The 26,665-nt window shown below is 40.5% G+C and overlaps 3 protein-coding genes across 8 annotated transcripts in view; 1 reads left to right on the top strand and 2 right to left on the bottom strand.

The window, feature by feature from the left end:
- Nucleotides 1–3,273: 3,273 nt before the first annotated feature.
- LOC116046146 (CPD photolyase) lies at nucleotides 3,274–14,116 on the bottom strand. 4 transcript variants are annotated; one of them, XM_036005329.1, is made up of 11 exons: nucleotides 13,185–13,376; nucleotides 12,582–12,964; nucleotides 12,323–12,471; nucleotides 11,330–11,512; nucleotides 10,276–10,434; nucleotides 9,478–9,676; nucleotides 5,854–6,006; nucleotides 5,541–5,662; nucleotides 5,290–5,449; nucleotides 4,540–4,698; nucleotides 3,274–4,467 (listed from the first exon to the last, which is right to left on the bottom strand). In XM_036005329.1, exons 1-10 carry the CDS (start codon nucleotides 13,205–13,207, stop codon nucleotides 4,550–4,552), a joined length of 1,680 nt encoding a protein of 559 aa, XP_035861222.1. In that variant the 5' UTR covers nucleotides 13,208–13,376; the 3' UTR covers nucleotides 3,274–4,467; nucleotides 4,540–4,549. The 4 variants fall into 4 exon arrangements, with proteins under 4 accessions (XP_035861222.1, XP_035861223.1, XP_031150246.1 ...); XM_036005330.1 differs by lacking the exon at nucleotides 13,185–13,376 and adding an exon at nucleotides 13,925–14,116 and having other exon boundaries at nucleotides 3,274–4,698; XM_031294386.2 differs by having other exon boundaries at nucleotides 3,274–4,698.
- On the top strand, nucleotides 13,348–20,235 carry LOC116046169 (UAP56-interacting factor). Of its 2 annotated transcripts, XM_036005336.1 has the most exons (10): nucleotides 13,348–13,603; nucleotides 13,772–13,912; nucleotides 14,003–14,166; nucleotides 17,132–17,190; nucleotides 17,221–17,268; nucleotides 18,107–18,179; nucleotides 18,371–18,426; nucleotides 18,611–18,685; nucleotides 19,389–19,515; nucleotides 19,664–20,235. In XM_036005336.1, the coding sequence occupies exons 1-10, from the start codon at nucleotides 13,531–13,533 to the stop codon at nucleotides 19,763–19,765; spliced, it is 918 nt and encodes a 305-aa protein (XP_035861229.1). In that variant the 5' UTR covers nucleotides 13,348–13,530; the 3' UTR covers nucleotides 19,766–20,235. The 2 variants fall into 2 exon arrangements, with proteins under 2 accessions (XP_035861229.1, XP_031150286.1); XM_031294426.2 differs by having other exon boundaries at nucleotides 17,132–17,268.
- A 459-nt stretch (nucleotides 20,236–20,694) lies between these two features.
- Nucleotides 20,695–26,665, bottom strand: part of LOC116046137 (TSC22 domain family protein 2-like) — a 29,397-nt gene continuing 23,426 nt past the window's right edge. For both annotated transcript variants that reach the window (XM_031294365.2, XM_031294367.2), the window contains 2 exons: nucleotides 23,035–23,086; nucleotides 20,695–22,672 (listed from right to left, as the gene is read on the bottom strand). In XM_031294365.2, coding sequence (XP_031150225.1) covers nucleotides 22,310–22,672; nucleotides 23,035–23,086 — 415 coding nt within the window. In that variant the 3' untranslated portion in view covers nucleotides 20,695–22,309. The remainder of the gene's footprint in view (nucleotides 22,673–23,034; nucleotides 23,087–26,665) is intronic.

The following is a 26,665-nucleotide window of genomic DNA, read 5'->3' as shown; positions in this document are numbered from 1 at the left end:
CTCCATTGTCCCCTCACTCGCGAACAATACCCCAAGGTACTTGAACTCCTTCACTTGGGGTAAAGACTCATTCCCTACCTGGAGAAGGCACTCCATCGGTTTCCTGCTGAGAACCATGGCCTCAGATTTAGAGGTGCTGATCCTCATCCCAGCCGCTTCACACTCGGCTGCGAACCGATCCAGTGAGTGCTGAAGGTCACAGGCCGACGATGCCATCAGGACCACATCATCCGCAAAAAGCAGCGATGAGATCCCCAGCTCACCAAACTGCAACCCCTCTCCACCCCGACTACGCCTCGATATCCTGTCCATAAATACTACAAACAGGATTGGTGACAAAGCGCAGCCCTGGCGGAGGCCAACTCTCACCTAAAACGAGTCCGACTTACTGCCGAGAACCCGGACACAGCTCTCGCTTTGGTCGTACAGAGATTGGATGGCCCTGAGAAGGGACCCCCTCACCCCATACTCCCGCAGCACCTCCCACAGTATCTCCCGGGGGACCCGGTCATACGCCTTCTCCAGATCCACAAAGCACATGTAGACCGGTTGGGCATACTCCCAGGCTCCCTCCAGGATCCTTGCGAGAGTAAAGATCTGGTCCGTTGTTCCACGACCAGGACGGAATCCGCATTGTTACTCTTCAACCTGAGATTCGACTATCGACCGAACCCTCCTTTCCAGCACCTTGGAGTAGACTTTACCGGGAAGGCTGAGAAGTGTGATACCCCTGTAATTGGCACACACCCTCTGGTCCCCCTTTTTGAAAAGGGGAACCACCACCCCGGTCTGCCACTCCTTAAGCACCGTCCCCGACTTCCACGCAATGTTGAAGAGGCGTGTCAACCAAGACAACCCCTCCACACCCAGAGCTTTAAGCATTTCTGGACGGATCTCATCAATCCCTGGGGCTTTGCCACTGTGGAGTTGTTTAACTACCTCAGCAACTTCCACCAGGGAAATTGACGACAATCCCCCATCATCCTCCAGCTCTGCCTCTACCATAGAGGGCGTATTAGTCGGATTTAGGAGTTCCTCAAAGTGCTCCTTCCACCGCCCTATTACCTCCTCAGTTGAGGTCAACAGCGTCCCATCCTTACTGTACACAGCTTGGATGGTTCCCCGCTTCCCCCTCCTGAGGTGGCGAACAGCGGCTTCCTCCGGGCAGGGTCACTCCATCTCTACCTCGTTTTTTCATAGAGTTTTTGAACCATTCTTTGTCTGGCCCCTCCCCTGAGACCACTTTGCCTTGGGAGACCCTACCAGGAGCACAAAGCTCCAGACAACACAGCCCTCAGGTTCATAGGGACACACAAACCTCTCCACCACGATAAGGTGATGGTTCCAGGAGAGGATCTCACAGTCTATAGACATGCAAATTATCCTAATTAGAAAACACAATAGGGTGTACCATGCATTTGCCCAGTGTTTGGTGCATGCACCTTCGCGTCCTGTCATCCTGAACAGAATGGATGATGAAGAATAAAATGGATGGACATTTTTCATAGGGGAAAAAGCCTGAATACTAATGCATGACCATATATTGTAGGGCAAATGTGGCCCTGTGAGGAATTCTTATAAGAACCCTGACCAGTGAATGATAATGTAAAGACCACAATTTCCTCTCCCTCTTTGCTGTAAATTGCTTGTACAGAACCGTATTGGAGTGTCAAGGTTTGGCCATAACATTATTCAGCTGGGTACATGGCACAATAATGCTCACAAGACTCCAGTGAAAGTCAGTGGAAGCAAAAAAGTAATTTGGAGACAGTAAATATTGGTAGATAAAAGGGAAAAGTAATATCAACAGCACATTGATTACACTCGAGCCCCGCTTTACTGTTTTCATTTTCTCATCGTTATTCCAGTCTTAGTGGCTGAGATTAGCTTTCCGCTCAATTTATACGCAAACTACCAGGTAAGGTAAGGTAAACTAGGACAGGAGTTCTGCTGTGGTTGTATTCTCCTTATATATAAGTCTGATCATCATTATCATATTTAACACGCTTTCACAGCAAAGAATGAATGTACAACGGCTCCTGTCTAGGAATGAAATGAAAGACAATTAAGTGAAGGAGAGGAATAAACATAAGGTAATGGTTTGTCTTTGGCAAAGCAGATAACTCATGTGCCTTGCAAGTATTTCCTCACATATTTCTTTGATAACTGTGTTGTGTGTACTTATACAATGTACAATGTTAGTAATTCTACATGTTGTTTAAAGCTTAGTTAACAGAAGTACATACATAGTATAAGTCTGATGCTCTTGTGCTGAAATGACTAATACACTTGAAAAGTCAAGGAGAAACTCGTTAGAGAAAGTCATGGCTCACACATCCAATATCTCATCGTTTAGTATTTTTATCCACGCATGGCTCTAAGGACGACAACGTCCCGCTTCGCTCTGATATATTTCAACAGCTATTAGATAAATTGCTACATTTTGTAGAGACATTCATGGTCCCCAGAGGAGGAATCCTAATGACTTTGGTGATGTCCCTCTAGCGCCACCATGAGGTTGATGTGTGTTTCAGTTAAATGTCTCAACAACTATATGATGGATTGCCATGAAATTTGGTAATCCTTAACTTTTCTTTTAGCGCCATTGTCAGGTAAAAACGAATGACATCCTTCAGCCTCAGCTTTACGCTAATTAGCAAATATTTGCATGCTAACATGCTAAACTAATTTGGTGAACAAGGTTAACATCATACGTGCTAAACATAAGTATGTTAGCATCGTCATTGTGAGAGTGTTAGCATTTAGCTCAAAGTGCAGCCTCACAGAGCCGCTAGCATGGATGTCTTGTTAAAGAACGCAGGAAGGAAAATAATTTCCTAAAACAACTGTGCATTGTAGTTTTTAGCAAAGCAATTTATCTTGTTTGACAGTCACCTGAGGTTGCAACAGTGCTACTAACTGAAGTGATAATGTGAGCATGAAACAAAGTTCAGAGACAGAATTTCGAGCAGGCTTTTAAGTGAGACGCTGCACCAGGCTGCAGAAGCCATGTTGGTAAAATTACACAACTGAGCTAATATTAGGTGTGTAATCTTAATTTATTGTTATTGCTCATGCACATGGAGTAGGCTAAGATGCATATATGTCAACAATAGCATTCAATATAACCACACATCACTACAAGATCAGTTTATGTTAAGAAAGGTTGCGTTTGTTTCCCCTCAATCTTATAAGAACTGTTTTGCCTTCACATGCTGTTGAAAATGAAGAGTAAAACAGTGCAAAAATGCAAAATGCATTTCTCGTTTTTTTCCCCTCAATCTTATAAGTGTGAACTGCTTTACTCTTCATCTTCAACAGCATGTGAAGGCAAATAGCCAATATGATAGGAACTTATACATATTTTGAACCTATAGGAACAACTATAAGTGCCAAGGACCTTAAACCAGTAATTTTCACTATATTCACACTATATCACACTGTAATATTCTTATTCCCTGTAACCATACCAACTGGTTTCAACTAATTAGAACAATAAAAGCAAAACCTTGGAAGATATACATCTTTCCCTGGTAATGAACTAACACAACAAAAGGGCCCATAGAGGTTTTATATTGTAATTTGTGAAATGGTGTTGTGCGTTGTTACCTGAAGGGGTTGTTTTTATCCACTAGTGAGGGTGCAGTTAATTAGGTTGGGTAGAAGTGTTTTTTGTTTCAATGCTTAATTACATCAGTGCTCAGTAAAACCACATTTGCAACTGTGATTTATCCCAGTCCCTGCAAATATGAGCATGTAATACTGTACATATGTCTTTTTTGTTTCCCATTTTGGTTTGAAGAACACAAGTTTCTTTAATCAAATGATTTTCTTGTCATCAATATGTTGACAGCTCATTCATGTGCAGATTTGATTACATTATTTTCTATTTAGTCACTGATCTATCACAGTAGCTGGGACAGTAAATAACAATAGTTCAAAGTGTGGCTATACTTAATTATGAATTACATTTGAATACGATCATTAAAGCGAGTGATTGTGGGCGGATGTTTACTTTTCAGTAAAGAATAATCAAACATGTCTGTTTAGGCAACATATGTGGTATTCAGGTGTTACAGATAAATTACAGCTGGATGAACTGTAAATGGGTAAAGAAACTGACACAAGTAACAGAAAATGGTTTGGTATGAAAAGAGGGCTTTTTAGAAAGAAGTCCTCAGAGTTCCTCTAAAAGAACAGCAGATGTTGTGGAATCAGTTGTTGAAACATTTATGATAAACAAGGCATCTTTTGTGGAAAATACAATTTAATTAACATTAAAAAACAACCCCCCAAAAAAACAGAAATAAAAAAGTAGCATAAAAGCTTTTATGCTTACTAAGTAGGCACTGTGGTAATCTAATGTTAAATTATGAATGTCTGAATATTCAGTAAAAGAAACGGCCCAATGTTTTGGAAAAAAAGAAAACAGTCCGTGAAGAACTAAACATCCTCTGCAAGAAAGGCTTATAAATGCCCCCTGAGGTAAAGATGTAGGAGATATAAGCTGCCAGGCATTTTATTCCCATCCTTCAAAATATTTTATGCTTCAAAGGTTTTTGGGACAGTACTTTCTCTCAAACCGGGCTACGTCAAACTTCCGCAGGCAGCCTTTGTAGTTCATGTAGCGGATCTTCCCGAAAACGGCTCTCTCTCTCCAGCCCTGATCATGGATGCCACAAATAGACCACATACAACCTACATGAGGGACACACAGTAGGGAGGACATGAATATGTGAGAAAGGGAAATTCAGTAAATCGCCTCTTGAACCAAAGAATCAAGAAAAATTGCTTTTTAATAATGGTCTATTTATATACGATATAAATGTTATACTATTTGAAAACATTAGATCTTCAGCTTTCAGAATCTGTAACCTAACTGCATGTTGTCCAAACTGTTTTAACAATAAAGTTGTACAAATATAAACTTCGTAATTATAAGAGAAAGTTGTGATCAAAAGATCCGGGATTAGTTTGTCAGTCTCATACGACATGCTTGGTATTGCTAGAAACTAGAAATTCTGAGGTTTAAAATAACACTAGATTTTATTTATTTTTTTTACATTTTTTCTTCATTGCATCTCCATTTACTCTGGAATGGTAATAGAAATAGGTTTAGTTACAATACATTCATATTCCTTAAATTCTTACCTACTTCTACTTCAAATGAGACCAGTTGTATGCATATAGGTCTTATGATTGAGGAGTTTCCCCGGTTAATTTTGGGTCTGTTATTTTAGCAGTTTTTTTCCGAGCGATTGGGGGCATAAGGTTAATCTATGTCCTCACCAACAAAGCCATTGGGGTCCTGGCCATCCAGCTCATAGCGATCATTTAGGTATAGAGCGATCGAGAGCGCCTCCTCAGGTGAAGAAGTCCACTCCAGAATCTTTTTGGCCCAGTACATCCTCAAGAAACCATGCATCTTCCCCTCAGTGACCATCTGGTACTAATGGAGATAACATGAAATAAACAGCAGTAAGGAACAACACAGACTGACGAGCAAATGTTACATCAAAAACATTTGAATAAGAAGGTACCTGAGCACCGTTCCAGAGCTTGTCATGCGTCTTTGCTTTCTCCAGCTGTTCACGCGTGTAGAGATACGGCCTCTTGTCTTTGGCATGATCTTTCAAGGTCTTCTGAGCCCACTCATACGCACCTGAATAACACACACACATATAATAAAACATTTAAAAAACAAAAAAAACAAGACAACTTCAGGAGCTGAATCATTTCAAACATGCCCTAAAGGCTATCAATTTAGACAATTAATTCCATTTACTGTCACTAATAGGACCCTCATCACAACAGAGTGAACAGGACGCGATATAATAAGAGATCCAAACTGACCCTCCACGCAGTCGTATTTCTTGTTGTAGAAGCAGAAGTTGTCGGTCAGCTCCCTGCGCACCACCAGCTCCTCAATGAAGGAGGAGACAGAATGACCTGCAGACTTCCCACTGTGCTGAACCTGCAGTGCCACACGCTGGGCTGACAGGTGGCCTGATGGGAGGAAGCAGAAATGGTCAAAGAGGATAAGAGACCGATAAAGATGGACAGAATGAGGAGGCAATGGTAAAATGGTCAGAGTTGGTATGAATAACTATTAAAGCTAATCTATTCTGTGATCTGGTGTCATGGCCGTTCACTTTGAACTCAACTAAGGATGTTTAACATCTCGGCAGCTTAAATAGCAAGCCCTTGTAAATGTGGTGATGCCTTCTGTATGTCAGTGATAACCATCCAACTTTTCATATACAGTGAGGAAAATAAGTATTTGAACACCCTGCTATTTTGCAAGTTCTCCCACTTAGAAATCATGGAGGGGTCTGAAATTGTCATCGTAGGTGTGACCACTGTGAGAGACATAATCTAAAAAAAAAAAAAATCCAGAAATCACAATGTATGATTTTTTAACTATTTATTTGTATGATACAGCTGCAAATAAGTATTTGAACACCTGTCTATCAGCTAGAATTCTGACCCTCAAAGACCTGTTAGTCTGCCTTTAAAATGTCCACCTCCACTCCATTTATTATCCTAAATTAGATGCACCTGTTTGAGGACGTTAGCTGCATAAAGACACCTGTCCACCCCATACAATCAGTAAGAATCCAACTACTAACATGGCCAAGACCAAAGAGCTGTCCAAAGACACTAGAGACAAAATTGTACACCTCCACAAGGCTGGAAAGGGCTACGGGGAAATTGCCAAGCAGCTTGGTGAAAAAAGGTCCACTGTTGGAGCAATCATTAGAAAATGGAAGAAGCTAAACATGACTGTCAATCTCCCTCGGACTGGGGCTCCATGCAAGATCTCACCTCGTGGGGTCTCAATGATCCTAAGAAAGGTGAGAAATCAGCCCAGAACTACACGGGAGGAGCTGGTCAATGACCTGAAAAGAACTGGGACCACCGTTTCCAAGGTTACTGTTGGTAATACACTAAGACGTCATGGTTTGAAATCATGCATGGCACGGAAGGTTCCCCTGCTTAAACCAGCACATGTCAAGGCCCGTCTTAAGTTTGCCAATGACCATTTGGATGATCCAGAGGAGTCATGGGAGAAAGTCATGTGGTCAGATGAGACCAAAATAGAACTTTTTGGTCATAATTCCACTAACCGTGTTTGGAGGAAGAAGAATGATGAGTACCATCCCAAGAACACCATCCCTACTGTGAAGCATGGGGGTGGTAGCATCATGCTTTGGGGGTGTTTTTCTGCACATGGGACAGGGCGACTGCACTGTATTAAGGAGAGGATGACCGGGGCCATGTATTGCGAGATTTTGGGGAACAACCTCCTTCCCTCAGTTAGAGCATTGAAGATGGGTCGAGGCTGGGTCTTCCAACATGACAATGACCCGAAGCACACAGCCAGGATAACCAAGGAGTGGCTCTGTAAGAAGCATATCAAGGTTCTGGCGTGGCCTAGCCAGTCTCCAGACCTAAACCCAATAGAGAATCTTTGGAGGGAGCTCAAACTCCGTGTTTCTCAGCGACAGCCCAGAAACCTGACTGATCTAGAGAAGATCTGTGTGGAGGAGTGGGCCAAAATCCCTCCTGCAGTGTGTGCAAACCTGGTGAAAAACTACAGGAAACGTTTGACCTCTGTAATTGCGAACAAAGACTACTGTACCAAATATTAACATTGATTTTCTCAGGTGTTCAAATACTTATTTGCAGCTGTATCATACAAATAAATAGTTAAAAAAATCATACATTGTGATTTCTGGATTTTTTTTTTTAGATTATGTCTCTCACAGTGGACATGCACCTACGATGACAATTTCAGACCCCTCCATGATTTCTAAGTGGGAGAACTTGCAAAATAGCAGGGTGTTCAAATACTTATTTTCCTCACTGTAACTCATAGTGGTGAGTTTGATAGTGTTCTTAAGTAATTAATCAAATGGCACAACTGTATAAAGTTTTTATTTCTGTTTTAAACAAAAGGAGAAACAAGCTCTGTTGTCATAAAAGAATCCAGTTTGAATATTTAGTTCTTGAGCGTTGAACATGTTCAATGTGAGTTTTGTAGGACAATCTACTATCAAACGTTTTCTGTATGCATGTATTTTTACTTGATAATTTTTGTATTTGATATTCTGTCTTGTTCAGCACTTTGGTCAACCACAGTTGTTTAAATGTGCTTTATAAATAAATTTGACATTGACATTAAGTACTTACAATGCTGTACTGCAGGGCCATTACATTACAAAAGTGTGTGTGTGTGTGTGTGTGTGTGTGTGTGTGTGTGTGTGTGTGTGCGCACCTGCTTGTTTCTCTGGCTTAGACACAACTGACAAATATGTGGAATAAGTACGTGATGAAAAAATGGGGTGGCAGTAGCTCAGTCAGTAGGGAGTTGGGTTGGGAACCGGAGGGTTGCTGATTCAAGTCCCTATACGGACCAAAGTATGGTGCTGGATTGGTAGCTGGAGAGGTGCCAGTTCACCTCCTGGGCACTTGAGCAAGGCACCGAACCTCCTTTCCATGGGCAGCTCCCTCACTCTGACATATCTCCATTAGTGCATGTATAGGTACTGAGCATGTGTGTGTAATTCAGGCCTGTATGCCTGTGTGTAATGTGTGTAATAACAAGAGTGAAAAACATTGTAATTTCCCCTTCTGGGACTAATAAAGTATACATTATTATTATTATTACTACTACTACTATTAAAAGAAACAATCACAAACAGCAGCGATACTAGGGTATTTCTAAGTAATATAGTGGATGGGCTTAGTTGTGTCTAAGCCAGAGAAACAGACGCAGACAAGACGCACCCTGAAGCGGCACCCTGAAGCCCTGGGAAGCGTTGCCCGCTTCCTTTCAGCATCCATGTTAACCAATTGGGCTGTTCAGAAAGACCCGGCTGGCTCGCGATTTCAGTGTCTGGTTTTGTTTTCTCTACGTGCCGCGAGCAAATCTGGCAAGACAACACACTAGTAATCTATTATAAACAATAAAGGATAGTCTATATTAAATAGGATATAAATTATCTGATTATGCTGGGCCACTCAGAGGTTGCTTCTGGGTTGGATGGGCCACCAATGAAATAGGCTACCTGTACTGTATCTGTTGTATATCCGTTAGGAGTACAGATCGGAGTAGGAACATCAAAGCTGTTGCATAATGTGTAGCTTTAATCCAAATGTGTAGCTTTAATCCATTTGGAGTTAAGAGCAAGCTTTAAATTGATAACAGATATCTGAATATTGATCCTTGTGGGGCACTTATCAATCATTTGGGGACCTGATTTTAAACTATTGACAACAACAAAAGAAAGTTGAAGTAGTTATTGTACTATGACCAGGCCTAAAGCTTGATAGGTCACAAGCGTGGAAGGAAATATGAAAAAAGGTGATAAAACAGTAAATTAGAGCTAATATAAAGTTGCTGCAGATTTTTACAAGCCATCTTTTCCCTTTAATTCACACCCATTTTTTTTTTTTTTTTTATGTACTACTGACCAAAGCGGATCCAGGGGGACAACTGACTGAGGGCAGCAGCGTTTGGGTCATTGCGTTGGGTGTCAAACAGTTTAAGGCGTACATCAATGAAGGACTCCAACATGGCCATCCCTCCATTGGTGCCTGGCTTTGCCCACTCCGGCTCTCCAACTGCTCGGTCAACCTGCAGGGAGGCCAGGATTTTGTCCCAGTCTACTGGCTGTAATGTGAAGGTGGGAGAAAAGAGAAGAAAAACATCAACCGAGGTCAGAGCTGACAGTGATGAGCTAAAATATACACTCTGGTTTTGTAGAGAACTGCAAACTTCAAAAAGGAGGTGAAGTTGTGAGCCTTTCACCTTGCTAATGTTATCAAGAGGCTCAAACTAGTGAATGGCATATCAATCGCAGCACTGCAGTGAAAGCACACCCCCCTGCAGCTTTAATATCTAATGCTGGGAAGGACATTTATACTTTTGGCTACTTTTCCATCACTCGTCGTCAATAAATAATGTGTGGAGCCTCTGAAGGTTGAAAGAACATGCTTTATTGCAGCAATCTGACTTCCAAACTCCCCATCAATGAGCTCACCGACAACTTACTTTTCCTTGTACAGATATATGAAAACACTTCCAAAAGCAACACATATTTTTATGAAAAGACAAATTATGATTGTGTCGTCTTAACTGAGCCAAAATGTCCTTGAATGTGACATAAAAACATAAATGCATGACTTCTTTTTTTTTTCCCTTTACAAAAGCATATTAACTTTTATTCACAACAACCTGAATGTGCCCTTCACCTTTACAGCAGCACTTACTTTGGCTGTTCTAGTAGCTGTGTATGGGTGTTTCTCTACCAGAGGAAACTCTGTGAGGAACTCTGGCAACAGCTTAGTGATTTTTCCTCTGATCGTCCTGGCGGCATACTCAAGTTTAGGTGATGCTACCCAGCACGGAACAATATTGTGGGCATCAACCTATAAAAAGGAAAATGAGGTCTTTCACTCACATAACAGATACTAAATAAATACTGACAGCACACATGGGCACAAATAGAAAGCAATACACATAAAATGAGAGGGAGATCAATTACATTGTTCAAATCAAACTAAAATTTGTAACGGCAAATAACCAGAATGCAGAGCATCCTATTAAAGCATAACTCTCGCCAAAATGCAACCTAGGGTCTTTTTGTAATGTACCCGAGTCAAACTTTCGTTTAAAAGCATATTTAGGACGGAAGCACCACTTTAAAGATGTACCGTATTTTTGTTTTTCAGTCAAATGGCCTTTTGAATGGGAGTAATAGGGGCACTTTTATGCTAGCCTCAAAATAGCTATTTTTAAAACACTAAGAAGGCTCGACGCAACATGAGACTTTGCTCGAAGTATCACGGGGGGCTCTACACCTTAACTACACCGGTGCACAAGGGATATACTAAATCTGTGGCTACTTGTTTTGATATCGACTCGTTTTGACTGCCGAGGTGGTAGCGGCCGCAAACAAGAGCTACGGTGAGTTGTTCAAAACCTCTCTTTTTAGTAAACTCTGGGAACACAAACAATGTTGTCAATGCTTTCATTAAGGTGTGGAGCCCCCCGTGACACTTTGAGCAAAGTTTCATGTTGTGTCGAGCCTTCTTAGTGTTTCAAAAATAGCTATTTTGAGGCTAGCATAAAAGTGCCGCTATTACTCCCATTCAAAAGGCCATTTGACCGAAAAACAAAAATACGGTACATCTTAAAAGTGGCGCTTCCGTCCTAAATATGCTTTTAAACGAAGGTTTGACTCGGGTACATTCACAAAAAGACCCTAGGTTGCATTTTGGCGAGAGTTACGCTTTAACACTCTCTCCCTCTCAAAGGTTTTACCTGTATGAGGGGAATGTCCTTTGGAAGTGTCTTTTTAACATCCTCCAACCACTGCAGTGGCTCTCTGAGGGGGGAGAAGTCGGTCACCACTGTCCCCAGGCCACGGTCAGACACAAAGCCAGGGAGAACGTCCCCCGCCGAACCATGCAGCAAGTGGAACTGGATGTCTAATGTTTTGCATTCCTGTTTGGTGGAAGCAGAAAAACAAAGTTAAGCCTCAAATACTTGGTTGTGGGTTCAAGTACCTGAATCACAAATCCTGAAAAAAGTTTTAAGAAATTGGGTGTGTACAATTTAGTTGACTTGTGTCTTCATTCAATGCACCACCACCACCCCCCCAACCTTCACCCATTACACATCTAATGTTATCTGTAACTACAGCTATACTGAATAAGGAAAAATGTGAGGGACTTATTGATGATTCTATTATTTTTTTTATTTATTTATCCATTATCATTTGGTCTTTAAAACCTTATGCAATTGTCCAAAATACCTGTCTCAATTACCCAGAGCGTATATCTCCAGATTGCTTGTTTTGGCCAACCACCTGTTTGATATAGTGAAATGTAAAGCAGCAAATTCTCACATTTGGAGGAGTACACCAGAGAAGGTTGGAATTGTTCTTGTGTATTCAACTTAGTGATTAATACATGAAGATTGTGATTAATTTGCTGTCAATCAAATAATCGACTAATCATTTCAGCTCTACATTTAACAAATTGAATGTCAAAAATGCCAAACTCAAGTTACCAGGTCGGTTTTCTGGAAGTTACCTGATTCAAACCAACTGTTTATTTTATAATTAAAAAATAAAGTAATGCATGTTTGTAGCGCCTGCACGTGTTGTATTGCTTGATCTGGTTGCTGGTCCAACAGAATACATGCAATATAACGTATGATTTTTTTTCTGAATATAGACAAACTGATTAATGCATTATTGGAATGTATGGCTGTCCTCATGGCTGTGCATTCAAAGAATCATAAAGTCAATACCTTTGCAACTTCTTTCAGACCTTTTAGCATAAAGCTGTAATGTCTCAGAGTAGACAGTTCTGATTTTGGGACAACCAGGCAGACACAGATGTGCAGAGGAAGGTTCTCCTCCAAAGCAAGCCGCTGGGCCTGGACCAGCGCCCAATTATCTAAAACACAGAGGGAAAAACACAAAACATTTTGTCATGAGAACATGGAGAAAATACAAGCCAATAATGGTCTTTCGATGCATTACTGGTAGTGGTTACTATCTGTTTACCTTGTACTCTGTGGTCTCTTAACATCCAGTACAGTACACCCTCTGAGCCCTGCTTTGCCTGCTCAGTATCAGACATAAAGCGGAGGCGCTTTTTGTTGAATTTCATTTCCTTCTTCTCTGTCCTCTGCTGCTTCACAAGGTCCTGCAGCCAGCCCTCAACTCTCTCCTTCTTCTCCTCCTCCTTCATGGGGGCCAACTTCTGCTGCTTAGCACTGGGCTCTTTACCACCAGCAGCAGCTGAAGATGTTGATTTGCGTTTTTTGTCTGACATGATGGTTTGACTGGTGAATGACTTGCTCGGGGAGGAGAATACTGAAGTGGGTCTATGATTACTGTGGGTAACAAGCCTCAAGAGTCGCCTTGGTGCAGAGGAGAAAGATGAGCTGCAAGTAAACCACAGTGAAAATTGTGGAAAAACTCAACTGACTCTTCGTCCGTTAGCAAAACACTACACTACTATATTTACGAAAACAAGCTTATGTTGGAATACAGAATACATTAAGAAACATTAGCCACATTAAATGACAACAAATAAACAGCCAGTACGACAACGCTCAAAGCTTCTCATTCAAATTAGCGCGTTGAAGATGTAACGTAACGTACCTTCTCCAAAGACAGTGCAACATGCAATGAATAAAACCTTAAGTAGTTCTGGCAAAGGTAATTTGAAGCTAACCAAAAGAAACGGCAGACAAAGTAGCTAGTCTTTTAGCAGTCCAGTTACGAGCAGCAGCACGCTGTTGTTTAGCTAGGTTTTGTAACACCGTTTTGTAATTGAATGTAACTACATTTCCCACAATGCAGATGTAACGTCTCTACGGGGCATGCGCGGCGCCGTTTACGCTCGGAGGAGGGTCGCAGTCTCAAAAGGGACGAACAGCTAGCACGGCTGACGTTCTACTGTTGTATTTGTCTTTGCACTAGGGATTGTCTCTTGTGTTTTTAAAGTATGAACGAAGATTATTTTACAGCAGGTCGGGGGAAAAGACCAGCGGTTCCCGACAAAGTCGACATGTCATTAGGTAAGGTCCTATATAGCAAACACAAACGTTAACGTACTATAATAGAGTAACGTTACGTTAATGTTAGCTACTAACGGGTGGGGTTAGCTAGCTAACGTTAACTAAATATGTCTCATTTAGTCATTCAGACGCCCTTGTTTATCAGTGCTCATGTGATAAATTTAACAGATGACATCATTCGGTTGAACAAAAAAGAGCAACAGTTAAAAAGGAAACAAGCCAACGTGAACCGCCGACCAGTCAAGAAGAAGGGCCGTTTAACCCAAGGAAGGGGACTTTTATCAAGAACTGCTGGACCAGTCCAGAGAGGTGTGTCCTTACGCTTTCTCTGTTGTTGTTTGCTTTTTCTGTCTAAACAACTCCGTACATGTGTAATGTCGCTAATATTATCTTTACCAGGAGGTGGCGTGCCCCGAGGAGGAGCACCTAAATTAAGAAACAGAAGAGTCCCTCCCCCACCTGGTCGACGACGAGGTCAGGGGGTTATCACAGGACTGGCCGCCAGGCGGCCAGCTGCCCTGCTGAAACGAGTCGGCACGCTTAACAGAGCAGCATTCAACCAGGTAATGTAGGACATAGTGGAGTGCCCACCAAGATAAGGACATGTGTCTCTAGGTACTGATAGTAGCCTCTGATATTGGCCTGAAACCTCTTTGTAGACAGCTGGCAATACTGACATGTATGCAAAGATCGTATTGAACATAACAGTAACTGAATCAAATGAATAAGAGAATATTTGCTCAGACTGTAGGAATTAATCACTATAAATCCTTCTTTTGTGTGTGGGTGTCTGTATTAGAGGTTTTTGGACTTCTGTCTTTATGTATGTATATTCAGTAGGGAGGTTCAAAAGACTCATGGTGCCTAAAATGTGCTAGTGCTAATACAAGTAAAATAGTGGTGTCAATGTTTAGCCCTAGTTGGGTTAAAAACAGCTCTTTCTCCTGCTAAAACGAGAGATATAAAATGCATCACTTATTTGTAAAGAAAAAAACGAGAGGAAATGATGAATCAATATTAAGAGTTCAATGAAAACTTGTCCATAGGGCTTGGCTATATATATATATATATATATATATATATATATATATATATATATATATATATTAGTGCTGTCAAACGATTAAAATATTTAATCGCATTAATGTCATAGTTAACTCGTAATTAATCGCACATTTTTATCTATTCTAAATGTCCCTTGATTTATTTTTGTCCCATTATTTTTTCTCATTTTAATGTTCTTATCAACATGGAAAAGTGGATCGGCTTGCTTTGTGCAAATGTTTTTTTATTGAAAACAACATTGGCATACTGTAGTGTTCAGTTTCACACTAACATTCTCACTTGGAGCAAATAATCTCTCACACAATGTAATGGCTTTGACGAGGGGGGCGGAGAATTTGCATCAGCTGTGTGCTTGGCCATCAAGTGGTATTTCAGACTGGACGTGCTGCGATGATAGCTCAGTTCACGATGACAAAACACACAGATCACTTTGGTCTTGTCAATGGAACCATTTGGCAACTTTTTAAAAATAAACTTTCCATTCAGAATCTTATTGGCATCCATTTAGGTGTCTCGCGCTCGCCATCTACTCAAAACGTTTGGGACCTACTGGGAGCCTACTACTCTTTGGCCGGCTCGCAAGCCCAGACAAGTGTGTGCGGCGTGCCTGTTGTTTTGTTTCCGGTCTAGCTAGATCCGGTGTGGTGTTGTAGTTTTTCTAACGTTACTAGTTGTTGCAACAGCATGTGAAAAAAACTAGAAAGTTTGCTAGGCCAAAAAGAACGTTAATCTTGCGATTAAAAAAATTGACACCGTCAAAATGGGTTTGCGTTAACGCTGTTAATAATGCGTTTAACTGACAGCACTTACATATTATATATATATATATTTATTATTATTATATATATATATATATATATATATATATATATATATATTATTATAATATGTATGGTATTATATATATATATATATATATATATATATATACATACATACATACATACATACATACATACATACATACATACATACATACATACATACATGTCTATTGTACATATTTTTCAGTGTTTCTATCGCGATGTTGAACGAACTGCGGCACAGCAATATTTATGTCATTTGGACACTGCTTTGCGTTCTAATCCTTGCACGTTATGTTCATTTTGCACTTAAGTTCTTGAGAAAATACTCAGTCCTTTTCATTTTTCAGTTCACACAGGAGTATACACAATTTCATATAGACCTTTTATTAAATTACCAGAAAACATGATATATCGTGATATAGACCGTTATCGAGATATAAAATGACCTTTATCAGGATAGAAGATTTTGGCCATAGAGACAGAGCGCATCGCCATACTCGGTCTAGAAAACAATCAGCGCCACACTATGCAACTAAGGGCTGAAACGCTAACAAAGTGCCTGTAGCTAGCTAAAAACATTAGATTTAAGCATGTCAAAGGATGATTTTACCACCCTATGTCTATCAGAGAGGAGAAGTTACGTTAGTAAGATAATGTTAGCTATGTGTTAGCAAGCTAAGGCACTTGCAAACATAATGCTGCATAGCTTTCTGATTAATCCACATTCAACTATTAACATAAGTTGCATACTGTCAAAATGATTTAGCTTAACTTACAGAAATATAGTTAGCCTAAAACTGACATTTGGATATTTGACTTGGTAACAAAATGCTTGCTGCAAACATAACGTTGCTGAATATTAGGTTGATGTCAGGATCCCACAGTCTTCCCATTTTTCGTGCTGATTCCACAGGTCTGTATCCATTTTTGTCTAACTAAAAGTTCAGTTTTTCGGTTGGACAGTTTATAAAAATTTAGTTCTTTACTATGTTGGTAGTGCATCCCATCACAAAGCAGCTTTTAGTCATTTTTCTTTTGTTTGCTAGCAGACGGAATTGACGAGGAGGCACCTTCACGCAATACAAGTCAATAGAGAGCAGAGAGTTGTTCTCCCGTCTGGTGGGGGCGGGACTTTAATGCGCTCCGTCTCTATCGCTCAGCCCTTCTTGTCTGTCTGGTGCTGATATCACACTGAAGCTTGACCAACTTTAGCAAAAACTTGTGCCTGCCCTAGCCAACAAAGAGACTCAACAAAGACAGAGCTATATGCAAAATTGGGTACTGTTCCTCACTGAGCTTACCTGTCCTTTTTTAAGTGTTTAAAAATGAAGCGACTGTTCTCTTCTGTCTCACGTCACTTTCAAGTTTTAGTATGAAGCTGCATCACACGTGATTTCAGACAGTAATTCATAGATTCAGCATAGTGTATCTATTTATTAAACCATGTTTTAATGCTGGTTAAAGCATGGTAAAGAACTAAAGTAGAAATGGGAGCTTTTGGATTTTAACTCTGCCTCAAAATTCCGATTTGCATATGTTACACAGTATCATGAACTAACAATGTCTCTTGCAGCCTATTTTTAGAAGCAGTGCAGCTTTTCAAAAGTTTTGTCTTTTGTTCTACTGTGTCTCTCCTCCACTGCACCTCCCTTTTCAGAAAACAAAGTCCTTCATTCAACGCACTGAAGCCCCGTACAGGAAGCCAGAGGCACAGAGGCGGCCGTACAGGCAGCCCGATCTACAGAGAGGTCAGAATGCTGCAGGAGTCAGGAGACCATTTCAGCTGCGAAGACGGTGAGAAAACCTTATGACAACTTGTACACAGTGCTACGGTGCACTTGGGCTAATGTGTAGTTCTCTCTAAACATGAGGAGCATTGTGGGATTGGTGTAGGACCCCAAAGTCAGGGTGTCTTAAGCTTTGTCATCACGCACTAGACTGTTTTAAGAGGTGTAATCGAGAAAGTAAGTGAACAGGTATGGAGGAGTAAAAGACTGATCTTAATTTTCTACGTTGTGTGGTGAACTGTGCAGCGTATACAGCATCACACTAGGGGTGTAAGAAAAAATCGATACTTTTTTTTATTTTGCAATACTATATCGATTTTCAAAAACACAATATTGATTTAAAAAAAAAAAAATATTCATGTTAGACAGTGGTTCACGTTTATGTTGTGTTTAAACCCCCTACCGCTAGATCGCTATGCTGAGACACACCACTAGTGTCCTTGCCTAGCAGTGCCTGACTTTTTGCTAGAAGCTAACAATGTAGCCATGGCTGAACTTTGGCCTACTTTAGCATATAAACATTAGCTCACTAAGAACCTGGGAACCACAATTCCAAACTGGCAGTTTGATTTTCTTTGTACTGAATTGTTTACCTAAAGTAAACTTCTTTGACTTTTATGCACATCATGTCTTTTTTTTTTTTTTTAAATATTAGTTTTTCTAAAATTATACTTAAAAAAAAAAAAAATCCCAATATAATGCCTTACGCACAGTATCGAAATATATTGAATCGTGACCCATGTACCGTATGGCCAGATTCTTGCCAATACACAGCCCTACATCACACACTGTACACTGAATTCACAGCTGTGTTTCAATACTGTTTTTGTGTTGCACTCATGCAGACCTCTGCCGCCTGTCCAGCAGACTCGGAGGGAAGCACGCCAGGCCACATTTCTTTTTCACAGAGGACTCAAGGTACATGATGGGTTATTTTTGACAGCGAGAGTTGTTAAACGTACTGTATTTGTAGATTAAACCTGAATGTGTTGTGGCATGTGTAGTATAACCTGTTTATCTGGGCATTTTAAGACTAAATCTCCAGACTAAATCCAAACATCAGTACACCACTGTGTTTATTCTTCATGTCCATTGCTTCATATTTACAGGTACAGGCCCAGGTGCAAAAGCCAAATCCTAGCAGTTCTCCAGTCAGAACTCGGCAGTGAGTATTTTTAAACATCACAGAGTCTATTTTGGCTCCAGTTGTCAAAATGCCAAATTGCCTGTAATACTAATACAAAGAGGAAAACCGCACTGAGGAAATAAATCATTTGGAGAGTTGCCAGTTTAGTTTAGAGTGTCTGTTGTGTTTGTGTGACCATACAACTTTGCTGTTTATCCACTAGGTGGCGCACATCGACAACTAGCAGTGGAATTTTGACCGTTTCAATTGACAACCCCACAGCCAGGACTCAGCCTGAGTAAAAATCACAATCTTTACATACTGGTTTTAGACATAGTTTAGGAAATCATTTCCAAAAGCACATTTATTTGTATTCATAGTAACTGGTATAGTAGTGTATTATCACACACACAGATTTGTGGCACTATCTTTGTGGGGACCCGTCATTGACGTAATGCATTCCCTAGCCCCTTACCCTAACTTTAACCATCACAACTAAATGCCTAACCTTAACCCTTACCCTCACCCTAACCATAACCTAATTCTATCCATAATCCTACAACCAAGTGTTAACCCTCAAACAGCCCTTTAAACTTGTGGGGTCCAGCATTTTGGCCCCACAAAGCTGTCGCGACCCCACAAGTATACTGGACTCCTGGTTTTTGGACCCCACGAATATAGTTAAAAACACACACACACACACACACACACACACACACACACACACACACACACACACACACACACACACACACACACACAGGAACATTATACAAACAGCCACTACACTTTGTTTTCTCACTGTACTATTTTTTTTTCTTTGTATACTGGTTTGTGTAATTGCCTGTCTGTTCTCAAACACACACACACACACACACACACACACACACACACACACAAGGAAATGTGGAATTATTGGTTATGACCTCCACACCAAACATCACACACACAACACAAGACACCACCAGATAAAAGTGACTGAGCGTGTGACTTCTTCGTAGGCCTCCCACTGCTTGGACCCTGCATCCCCCAGCTGCCATCTCTGCTCCTGTCAAGGTGGAACAGGTGGAGAAGAAAATACCAAAAGGAGTGCCTCTGCAATTTGACATCAACAGTGTTGGGAAACCGGTGAGCGCATGCTACTTAGATTTCTGCATGCTTAAATACACACACATAGGACCATTTTAATTCCAAGTGTTTGTATCCTCACATTGTCTGAAAAATATTGCTCAATAAAGTGTGTTAACGACTCTCCGGTGTGTTTATCTTTCTACAGCAAACATCGATCACCCTGAATGAGCGATTCCGCATCCTAAAAGATCAGCGCACAACCACAGCACAAAGCAACAAAGGCAGCCGATTTGTTACCGTGGGTTAACTGGCAAGAAGACCATGACGAATAATACTCGGAACCCCTTTTTGTCCTGCTGCTCAGACCTACACCGTGAACCCCACCTTTCTGATGGATGGGATGTGCTGACCCACTGACTGACCTTACTAATGGGAGGGAGGACAAAAGTGGGACACGAGTACAACACGCACAACTGTGAGAACTCGAGTGTGCAAGTGTCAATGGAAGAGTATGTTTAAAATAAGTTCCCATTAATTGTCCATATCATTGTACTCTGCTGTCTGTATTGTGGATGTCCTATTCTGGGCAGGAAGGAGCTTTTCCTCCCCCCACTTGGAACTGTTGACACATCATGAAGACCGCTTGGAAGTATTTATTTTCAGAGAGGACAGCTATGTATTTGCTGGGATGGCACGTTTGTTCTCAATACTTTTTTTCTTGAGAATTGTTTTGTAATGTTTCTTCAAATAAATGAGTTTCTCTTTAAATATTTGGTATTTTTGTACAGCTTCACATCAATTTGTAACTCCAGGCCTGGCACTGAAAAGTTCCATCTTCTCTTTTAATCAAACAGTGCCATCTGGCTGACTAATTTATCCTGTTTTTAATCTCCTGTAGCACTTTGGGATTGATTTGTCAATGAAAAGTGCTGTACAAATAAAATGTATTAACATAAACCAGCCACCTCCATCTTTTCTATGAGAAGTACTTTAAGTATCCAAAACGTTCACTTATACATTCTTTGCATCTGTGTGGGCGTTGGGTTTATGAATGGTAAGAGGATACAGAAAGTATCCAAGGCTTTATCGAGAGCAATTTGAGCTTACAGAAGTTGGTACATACTGTATTTCAGGTAGTTTTCCAGTAAACAGTCCAAGGTTTCAGATGTTCTAAACACTAGATTATTTTACAAAACTGGTTTCTGAAATTTTGTAACAAAAGAAACTGACATTTTGGAATCTGAATATTGCTTTTATTTAAATACATTAAAATTTGCAATGTAACAAAACTATTGGCATATGAAATTCAAACACCAAATGAACAAAACATGGCTCACTTCATTTTTCTGGGACTAGTGTCACTAACACTAGGTTATTTTTCTCTCTGCTCCGGATCATTCCCCCCGCCCCTCCCCCATTTACACTGTTCAGACTATCTTACAATAAGAGTGCTGAATAAAAATGAGGTAAGAAAGTGGTTTGAAGATTACAGATCATGCAGAACATGCTGAACAGCAACAAAATATGTTGTGAAGGAGGAAGTAACAAAAGGAAAAAAAATACATGAAAGAAATACATGTGTGCATTTAAAAATAATAAATTTACACAGCTTTGCATCTTTGGTTACAAAGTAGGTTGAATGATTTCACAGCTTTCCCCCCCCCTCAGGAAAGACATTGGGAGAAAGAAACATGAAGGAGGGGGGTGATGGCAATACTAATTCACTTTTAGATATAACGACCAACAGAATTGAATCTTCATCAAATACCTTCTGCAGGCTCTCGTTAAGATTTGATGTAAACAGGCGAAGAGTCACCCATTAAGGCTCTTAATACTTTATACTATACACAAATGTACATTCACACTGGATCTTGACTTGAGCTATGAATTGGCAATTGCAGCGTACAATTTTAGTTAGTGTTAAACATTTGTCAGATTTTCTTTTTCACCTGCCCTTTTAACAATTAAAGCATTGGGAAGTATGGCCAATCTGTTGAAACACTGTAGAAGAGGAAACAAGTCACTGGGCTTCTGTTAAACAGGTTTTGTGAAATTGTTCATTTATGAGAATAGCAGCCCTGTAATAAATAAAACACTTAACAGTAGAACTCAAAAGACTGATGCAAGGGTTGGATTTGATGTAAAAGTAACGGCAGCGGTGTGGCGCTCCGAAAAACACTCTCACTCCCACTTCTTACTTTACAACATGAAACAGCAATGCTAAAAATACCCCTTTACCCACTCAATTATCTCATTTCAAAAAAAAGAATCGCTCTCTTCTGACAATCACTCCCTTTTGTCCCTTATGTGGGGTGAAGCCCTCCCTTTCCAACACCCACGGTTTGAGCTTTCAGGTCAGGTCGCGACTGGTCTGGCTTGGGCCTGGTCCAAGAGAAGACATCCTGTCCACGAGCTTGGACCCAGCAGTCAACCACTCCTGGAACATTGCCAAGATGAAAACAAACACCCCGACCTTCCCTGATACTCTGGCTCTACACACACACTTTCTCTGTCCAAGTCTCTCTGTATCTCTTGATGATTGCATTAACACTGGAAAGGCCCACAGTACAGATGCATACACACTCGCATTCCAACATCAATTCATAGTCTCACACACACACACACACACACACACACACACACACACACACACACACACACACACACACACACACACACACACACACACACACACACACTGTACTTTGTGGTCAAGCTGGTGGCTAAGAAGACAAAGTTTTTTTTTTTTTTTTTTTCCTTCTTTTTAATTTCACATAAACTAACTGTAATAAGTTGTAGAGAAGATGCTCTTCTTTTTTTCCTGCACTATGCAAAGCAGGGCTGATGCACTTCAAGCGGAGGTGACGTTGGGTTGCATTTGTTGTTGGCCAGGATCGAGCTGAGGCTGAGTCTGGAGCTGCTGGGGTGTGGGGTGGTGCTGGAGCTGGCCGTGTGACTGCGGCTGAGGCGGAACTTGAAGCGGAGGCTGGGCCTGTTGCTGAGGCTGGATGAGTCCTTGCTGGGGGGGCGTGGTGCCGGAGCTGGTGGCCGACTGGGCGGGCAGCTGGGACAGCTGCTCGCTGTTGGCCAGAGATTTCAACACGGCGTTCTCCCTCTCCAGTACAGAGTTCCTCTCAAACAGCTCCTTGATCTGCTCCTTTAAGACCTCCACCTCTTCACGCACCGCATACATCAGATGGCTTTTCACTAGGTCCTGCAGGAGACATGAAATGTGCCACAGGGTCAACAACATAAAGGACCTGACTAGAGGCAGCAGAGTCACACGGAGGCTGATTTATCATGTCCTAACATGCAGCAGACAAGGACATCAGAGTGAAGCTCAAGGCTAAAGGCTACATTTGTTCATGTGTTCATTCTAGCTGTGTATTCAGTGTGTGTTTATGCTTAATGGCAAAGACAAACAAATATAAAGGCCGTATGGTTCTTAATAACATGAAAATAAATCAACACGGGCATGAGAGCTGGATATAGGAACTACCAAGAACATAAAGACCACCATAATACAGTAGTGTATGTATAGATCAGGGACCATACATGCATACACTCTTCACTCACCATTGCCTGTTCAATTTTATTATCAATGGCAGCAACATTGGTTCCCGAGGTCCTGTGAAAAAGAAAGACAGATAGTCAGGTTTCAGGATTCAAAACCTCCTGGGGGGGAGAAGAGTCATTTTTCATCTCAGCACATTTTTTCTGCTTTCTTGTCTTCCCCCCCAACAGATGGTAAAAGCAGAAAATAAAAACAAGAATCTTAACTGGAAACACAACATGACTTAATTAAAAACAGACAAAGATGTTGGTGCTCAATTAAATCAACCACCTGCTATCAGTTCACCACAGTAATCTAGGAAAGATTATATAAAATTACATGTCACCACTCTTGGTCATACCATGTACATTATAACTCTTATTTAGGTCAGGCCACATAGCCTACTGGAGAAATGAGAGAAGCAGGGCTGCAGGCAACACAACAGGTCCAAGTTAGTGCAAATAATGCATCATTGTGTGGAACTGGTGTGGTAATGTCTCCAATAACTGCCAGCAACCCCAACATTAACTCACACATTTTATGGCACCATCTATGAATGTATAGCTAGGATGACCCCATTTCTTTGGGAAGAAAATATCACAGTTGCATTTAAGGTGCCCTCCGCGAAGCTGCGGCCGGTGCCGCATGTCCTATGGGAGAGCGGCGGCTCGCAGGTCGCGTGCCTGGTCGGGTCCCACGAGCAGCACGGTTGTTTGTAAGAAAACGTGCACGGCATGGCGCTGACTGAGGCGGTAAAAAAAAGGCCACCTAAGCGTATCGGAGACGGTTCTGTGGGGTAACTGTGACCACATTTAGATTAAGAAAACATGAACCGACGGTTGGAGTTAGAGTTAAGTTATAGGGGTTGACAGGAGGCGGAGAGACAGCTTTGCTCCGCCCGCTTCATAGTGACTGGCAGTAACGTTACTTAATTGTATGTAACTTCAGGGGTGTGTATGGAGGCCTACTCGTGCCAATCATTAATAACATTTCACTTAATGAATCGATTCAGAAATGGGGCAAATACACAGGTAACGGGACTGTGTCCACACACACACACGTTCTATCAGAATATCTGTTTAAATGTGAATATATATAACCTTGTAATGTTTTCAGTTAATTTAATGTTATCAAACTAAAGTGCAACTTCTTACCTTTCTAACAATATATTGTTTTAATCATTTACTTTAGCTTTTACTTAGCCGGCTAAAGTAAAATTACATCGGTGAATTATTCTATAAAATAAATGAACTTAAGAAAAAATATTTAGAAATGAAACAATTTCTTTGAGTACATTAACATTTTATCAATCAACTTGTCTATTTTTTCACCGTGGGATCCAAATTGCTGTGAGACAAATGTTACAGAAACTTATTTTCACTTAGTTTGTCAAAACTACAAAACCCATAATTACAGTGGTGATGGATCAAATCAGTTCAAATAGAATACAGCCAGTTATTCCAGCGCAGTCTATAGCCAGCAGTTCGTGGTGCTAATAAGGGATGCTTTTTTTATATATATATATATATATATATATATATATATATATATATATATATATATATATATATATATATATATATATATATATATTATATTATATATATATATTATTTTTTTTCAATAGCCGACCTGTGTTAACTGATCATTAACTGTTAACCGGCAAGCTGGCAACTGAGTTTCAGTTCCCCCATCTGGGAGGCTCGAACATATGTTTTGTGTCCGTGGACAGCTGTGTGTCTGCCTGGCATACATGTGTGTAGGATGGCCGATTTAACCCGATATTGATCGATATAAAGGCATGTGTCACGCAGCTCTGTGAGCACCGTTCAGCAGAGAGCCATGAACTTAGCAGAAAAAAAGAGCTTAAAACGCAACTTATTGAGAAATGGATGCAACAAACTTTTTAAATACGTTTTACTTTGTTTTAACATTTTAACTGATAGTATTTATCGGTCAAAATTCTTATTGTCTTTTAAAGTTAACTATTAACATCCCTAGTGCTAATGTTAAGCAGCTGTAGTGTACCACAGTCCCCATTTTAGTTTGGTGCCTTAGCTTTTTGCTAATTAGCACATAGCACTAAACGTACGTGTATATGGCTGAGGCTGATGAGAATGTCATTATTTTTGCAGTTATTTGTTCATAAACCAAAAAACACATTACAAATTTGACCCGCTGGTGGCGCTAGAGTAGAAGTCAGAGGATCAGGAAAATAAAGGAAATCAATATTTTGGGAACCCTGAACATACACAATTTTGAGTCAATCCATCCAATAAATGTGGAGATGTTTCACTGGCTCAGGGGATCCCCAAATACATTAGGATTTATCCACTGGAGACCATGAATAGCTTAACCAAATGACCAGCCAACATTAATTCCTAACAGATTACATCCATATTGAAAAATTGCAGAGCAGTAATGCCAAAGATATGTTTCTAGAAACACTGATTAAATAGTTTCTCCACCAGAGGGCACTGACAAGCTTATTTTTCTGTCTGTAAAATGTCTCACTCAGTGCATATCTTGGATAAAACTCTTTTTTTCCCCATCTAAACTATCTAATCTAAATCAAAATGTTTGATACAAATAATAAATATCAGCAGATATACCAATATTTTGATTTTTTTAACTGAAGTACTGATCAGCCCTGATTTATTGGCCTTAAAGGCCCTAATAAGAAACCTAAATGTTGTTTTACGTCAGCAACAAAGGGTGATGAAAAAGACTTTCACCAAGTGGTAGGAAGATGTCTGCAAGTAGGTTGACTATAGACTCCTCCCGAGGACACAATGTTCTGTTCCTCCACACCATCCAATTTATGTATGTGATGCCAGAGGAAGCACTCAGTAGATTGCCATCAGTGGGCTGTACCGGGGAAGGAATGTTCCCATACCTCTGCTACTATGAAACACTGTCACTCACACCCCGTTTTTCACTACTGCCTTTGATCCCGAACAGATAAGACAATGTCTTACATGAGCTACATGCAGGTCAATCAGACAATGAACATGTGTTGAATACACGTCACTCTGCCTATACACAGACACACACACACCAATGACTTCAAAAAATAAGTTCCAAACAATGCACATTTCAGCAGTCAGTACTCACTGATTAGTATCTCTTTCTCTCCCTTATAGACCATGTTATGTGACCCCCTGCGAGTAGTTACATAACTATTTTTTTTTTTTTTTTTTTTTAATGCATCAACCTCAGCCTCACTCTGTACCAAATGTGTTTCATTTAGGCTTGCGCCCAGAGGAATATCTCACTCTGTAAAGTACAGAACCCGGATAGACTCTCTGGGCTACACCCTTGTTGCTTCACCAGTGGCTTCAGACAGTACAGACAATAGCATGCTTTATCATTAACAGAATCACACTCTGCAGCAGTACAAAACATTGTATACAACATGTATTCAGTACAGATACAGCCCATTATTAGCCTTCTGAAATCTTTCAAACTAGTTTTTAAGGTTGAGTCACAAACCTAATCTCTCTTTTTTTTATAACTCCTTTTTTGACATCCAACCAAGCACAAGAAATAAGAGATGGGAATTCAGTTTGTACGATGCTGTAAGTTTACAACATATGAAAAGGATATTTAAAGATGCATTTTGGCAGTGCTGTTTTAATAAAAAATGCAGTAAGA

This window comes from Sander lucioperca, chromosome 9 (assembly GCF_008315115.2).
Source record: "Sander lucioperca isolate FBNREF2018 chromosome 9, SLUC_FBN_1.2, whole genome shotgun sequence".
Taxonomy (NCBI): Eukaryota; Metazoa; Chordata; class Actinopteri; order Perciformes; family Percidae; genus Sander; species Sander lucioperca.
The sequence above is the reverse complement of the archived record's forward strand: the minus strand, read 5'-3'. Positions and strand labels throughout refer to the sequence as shown.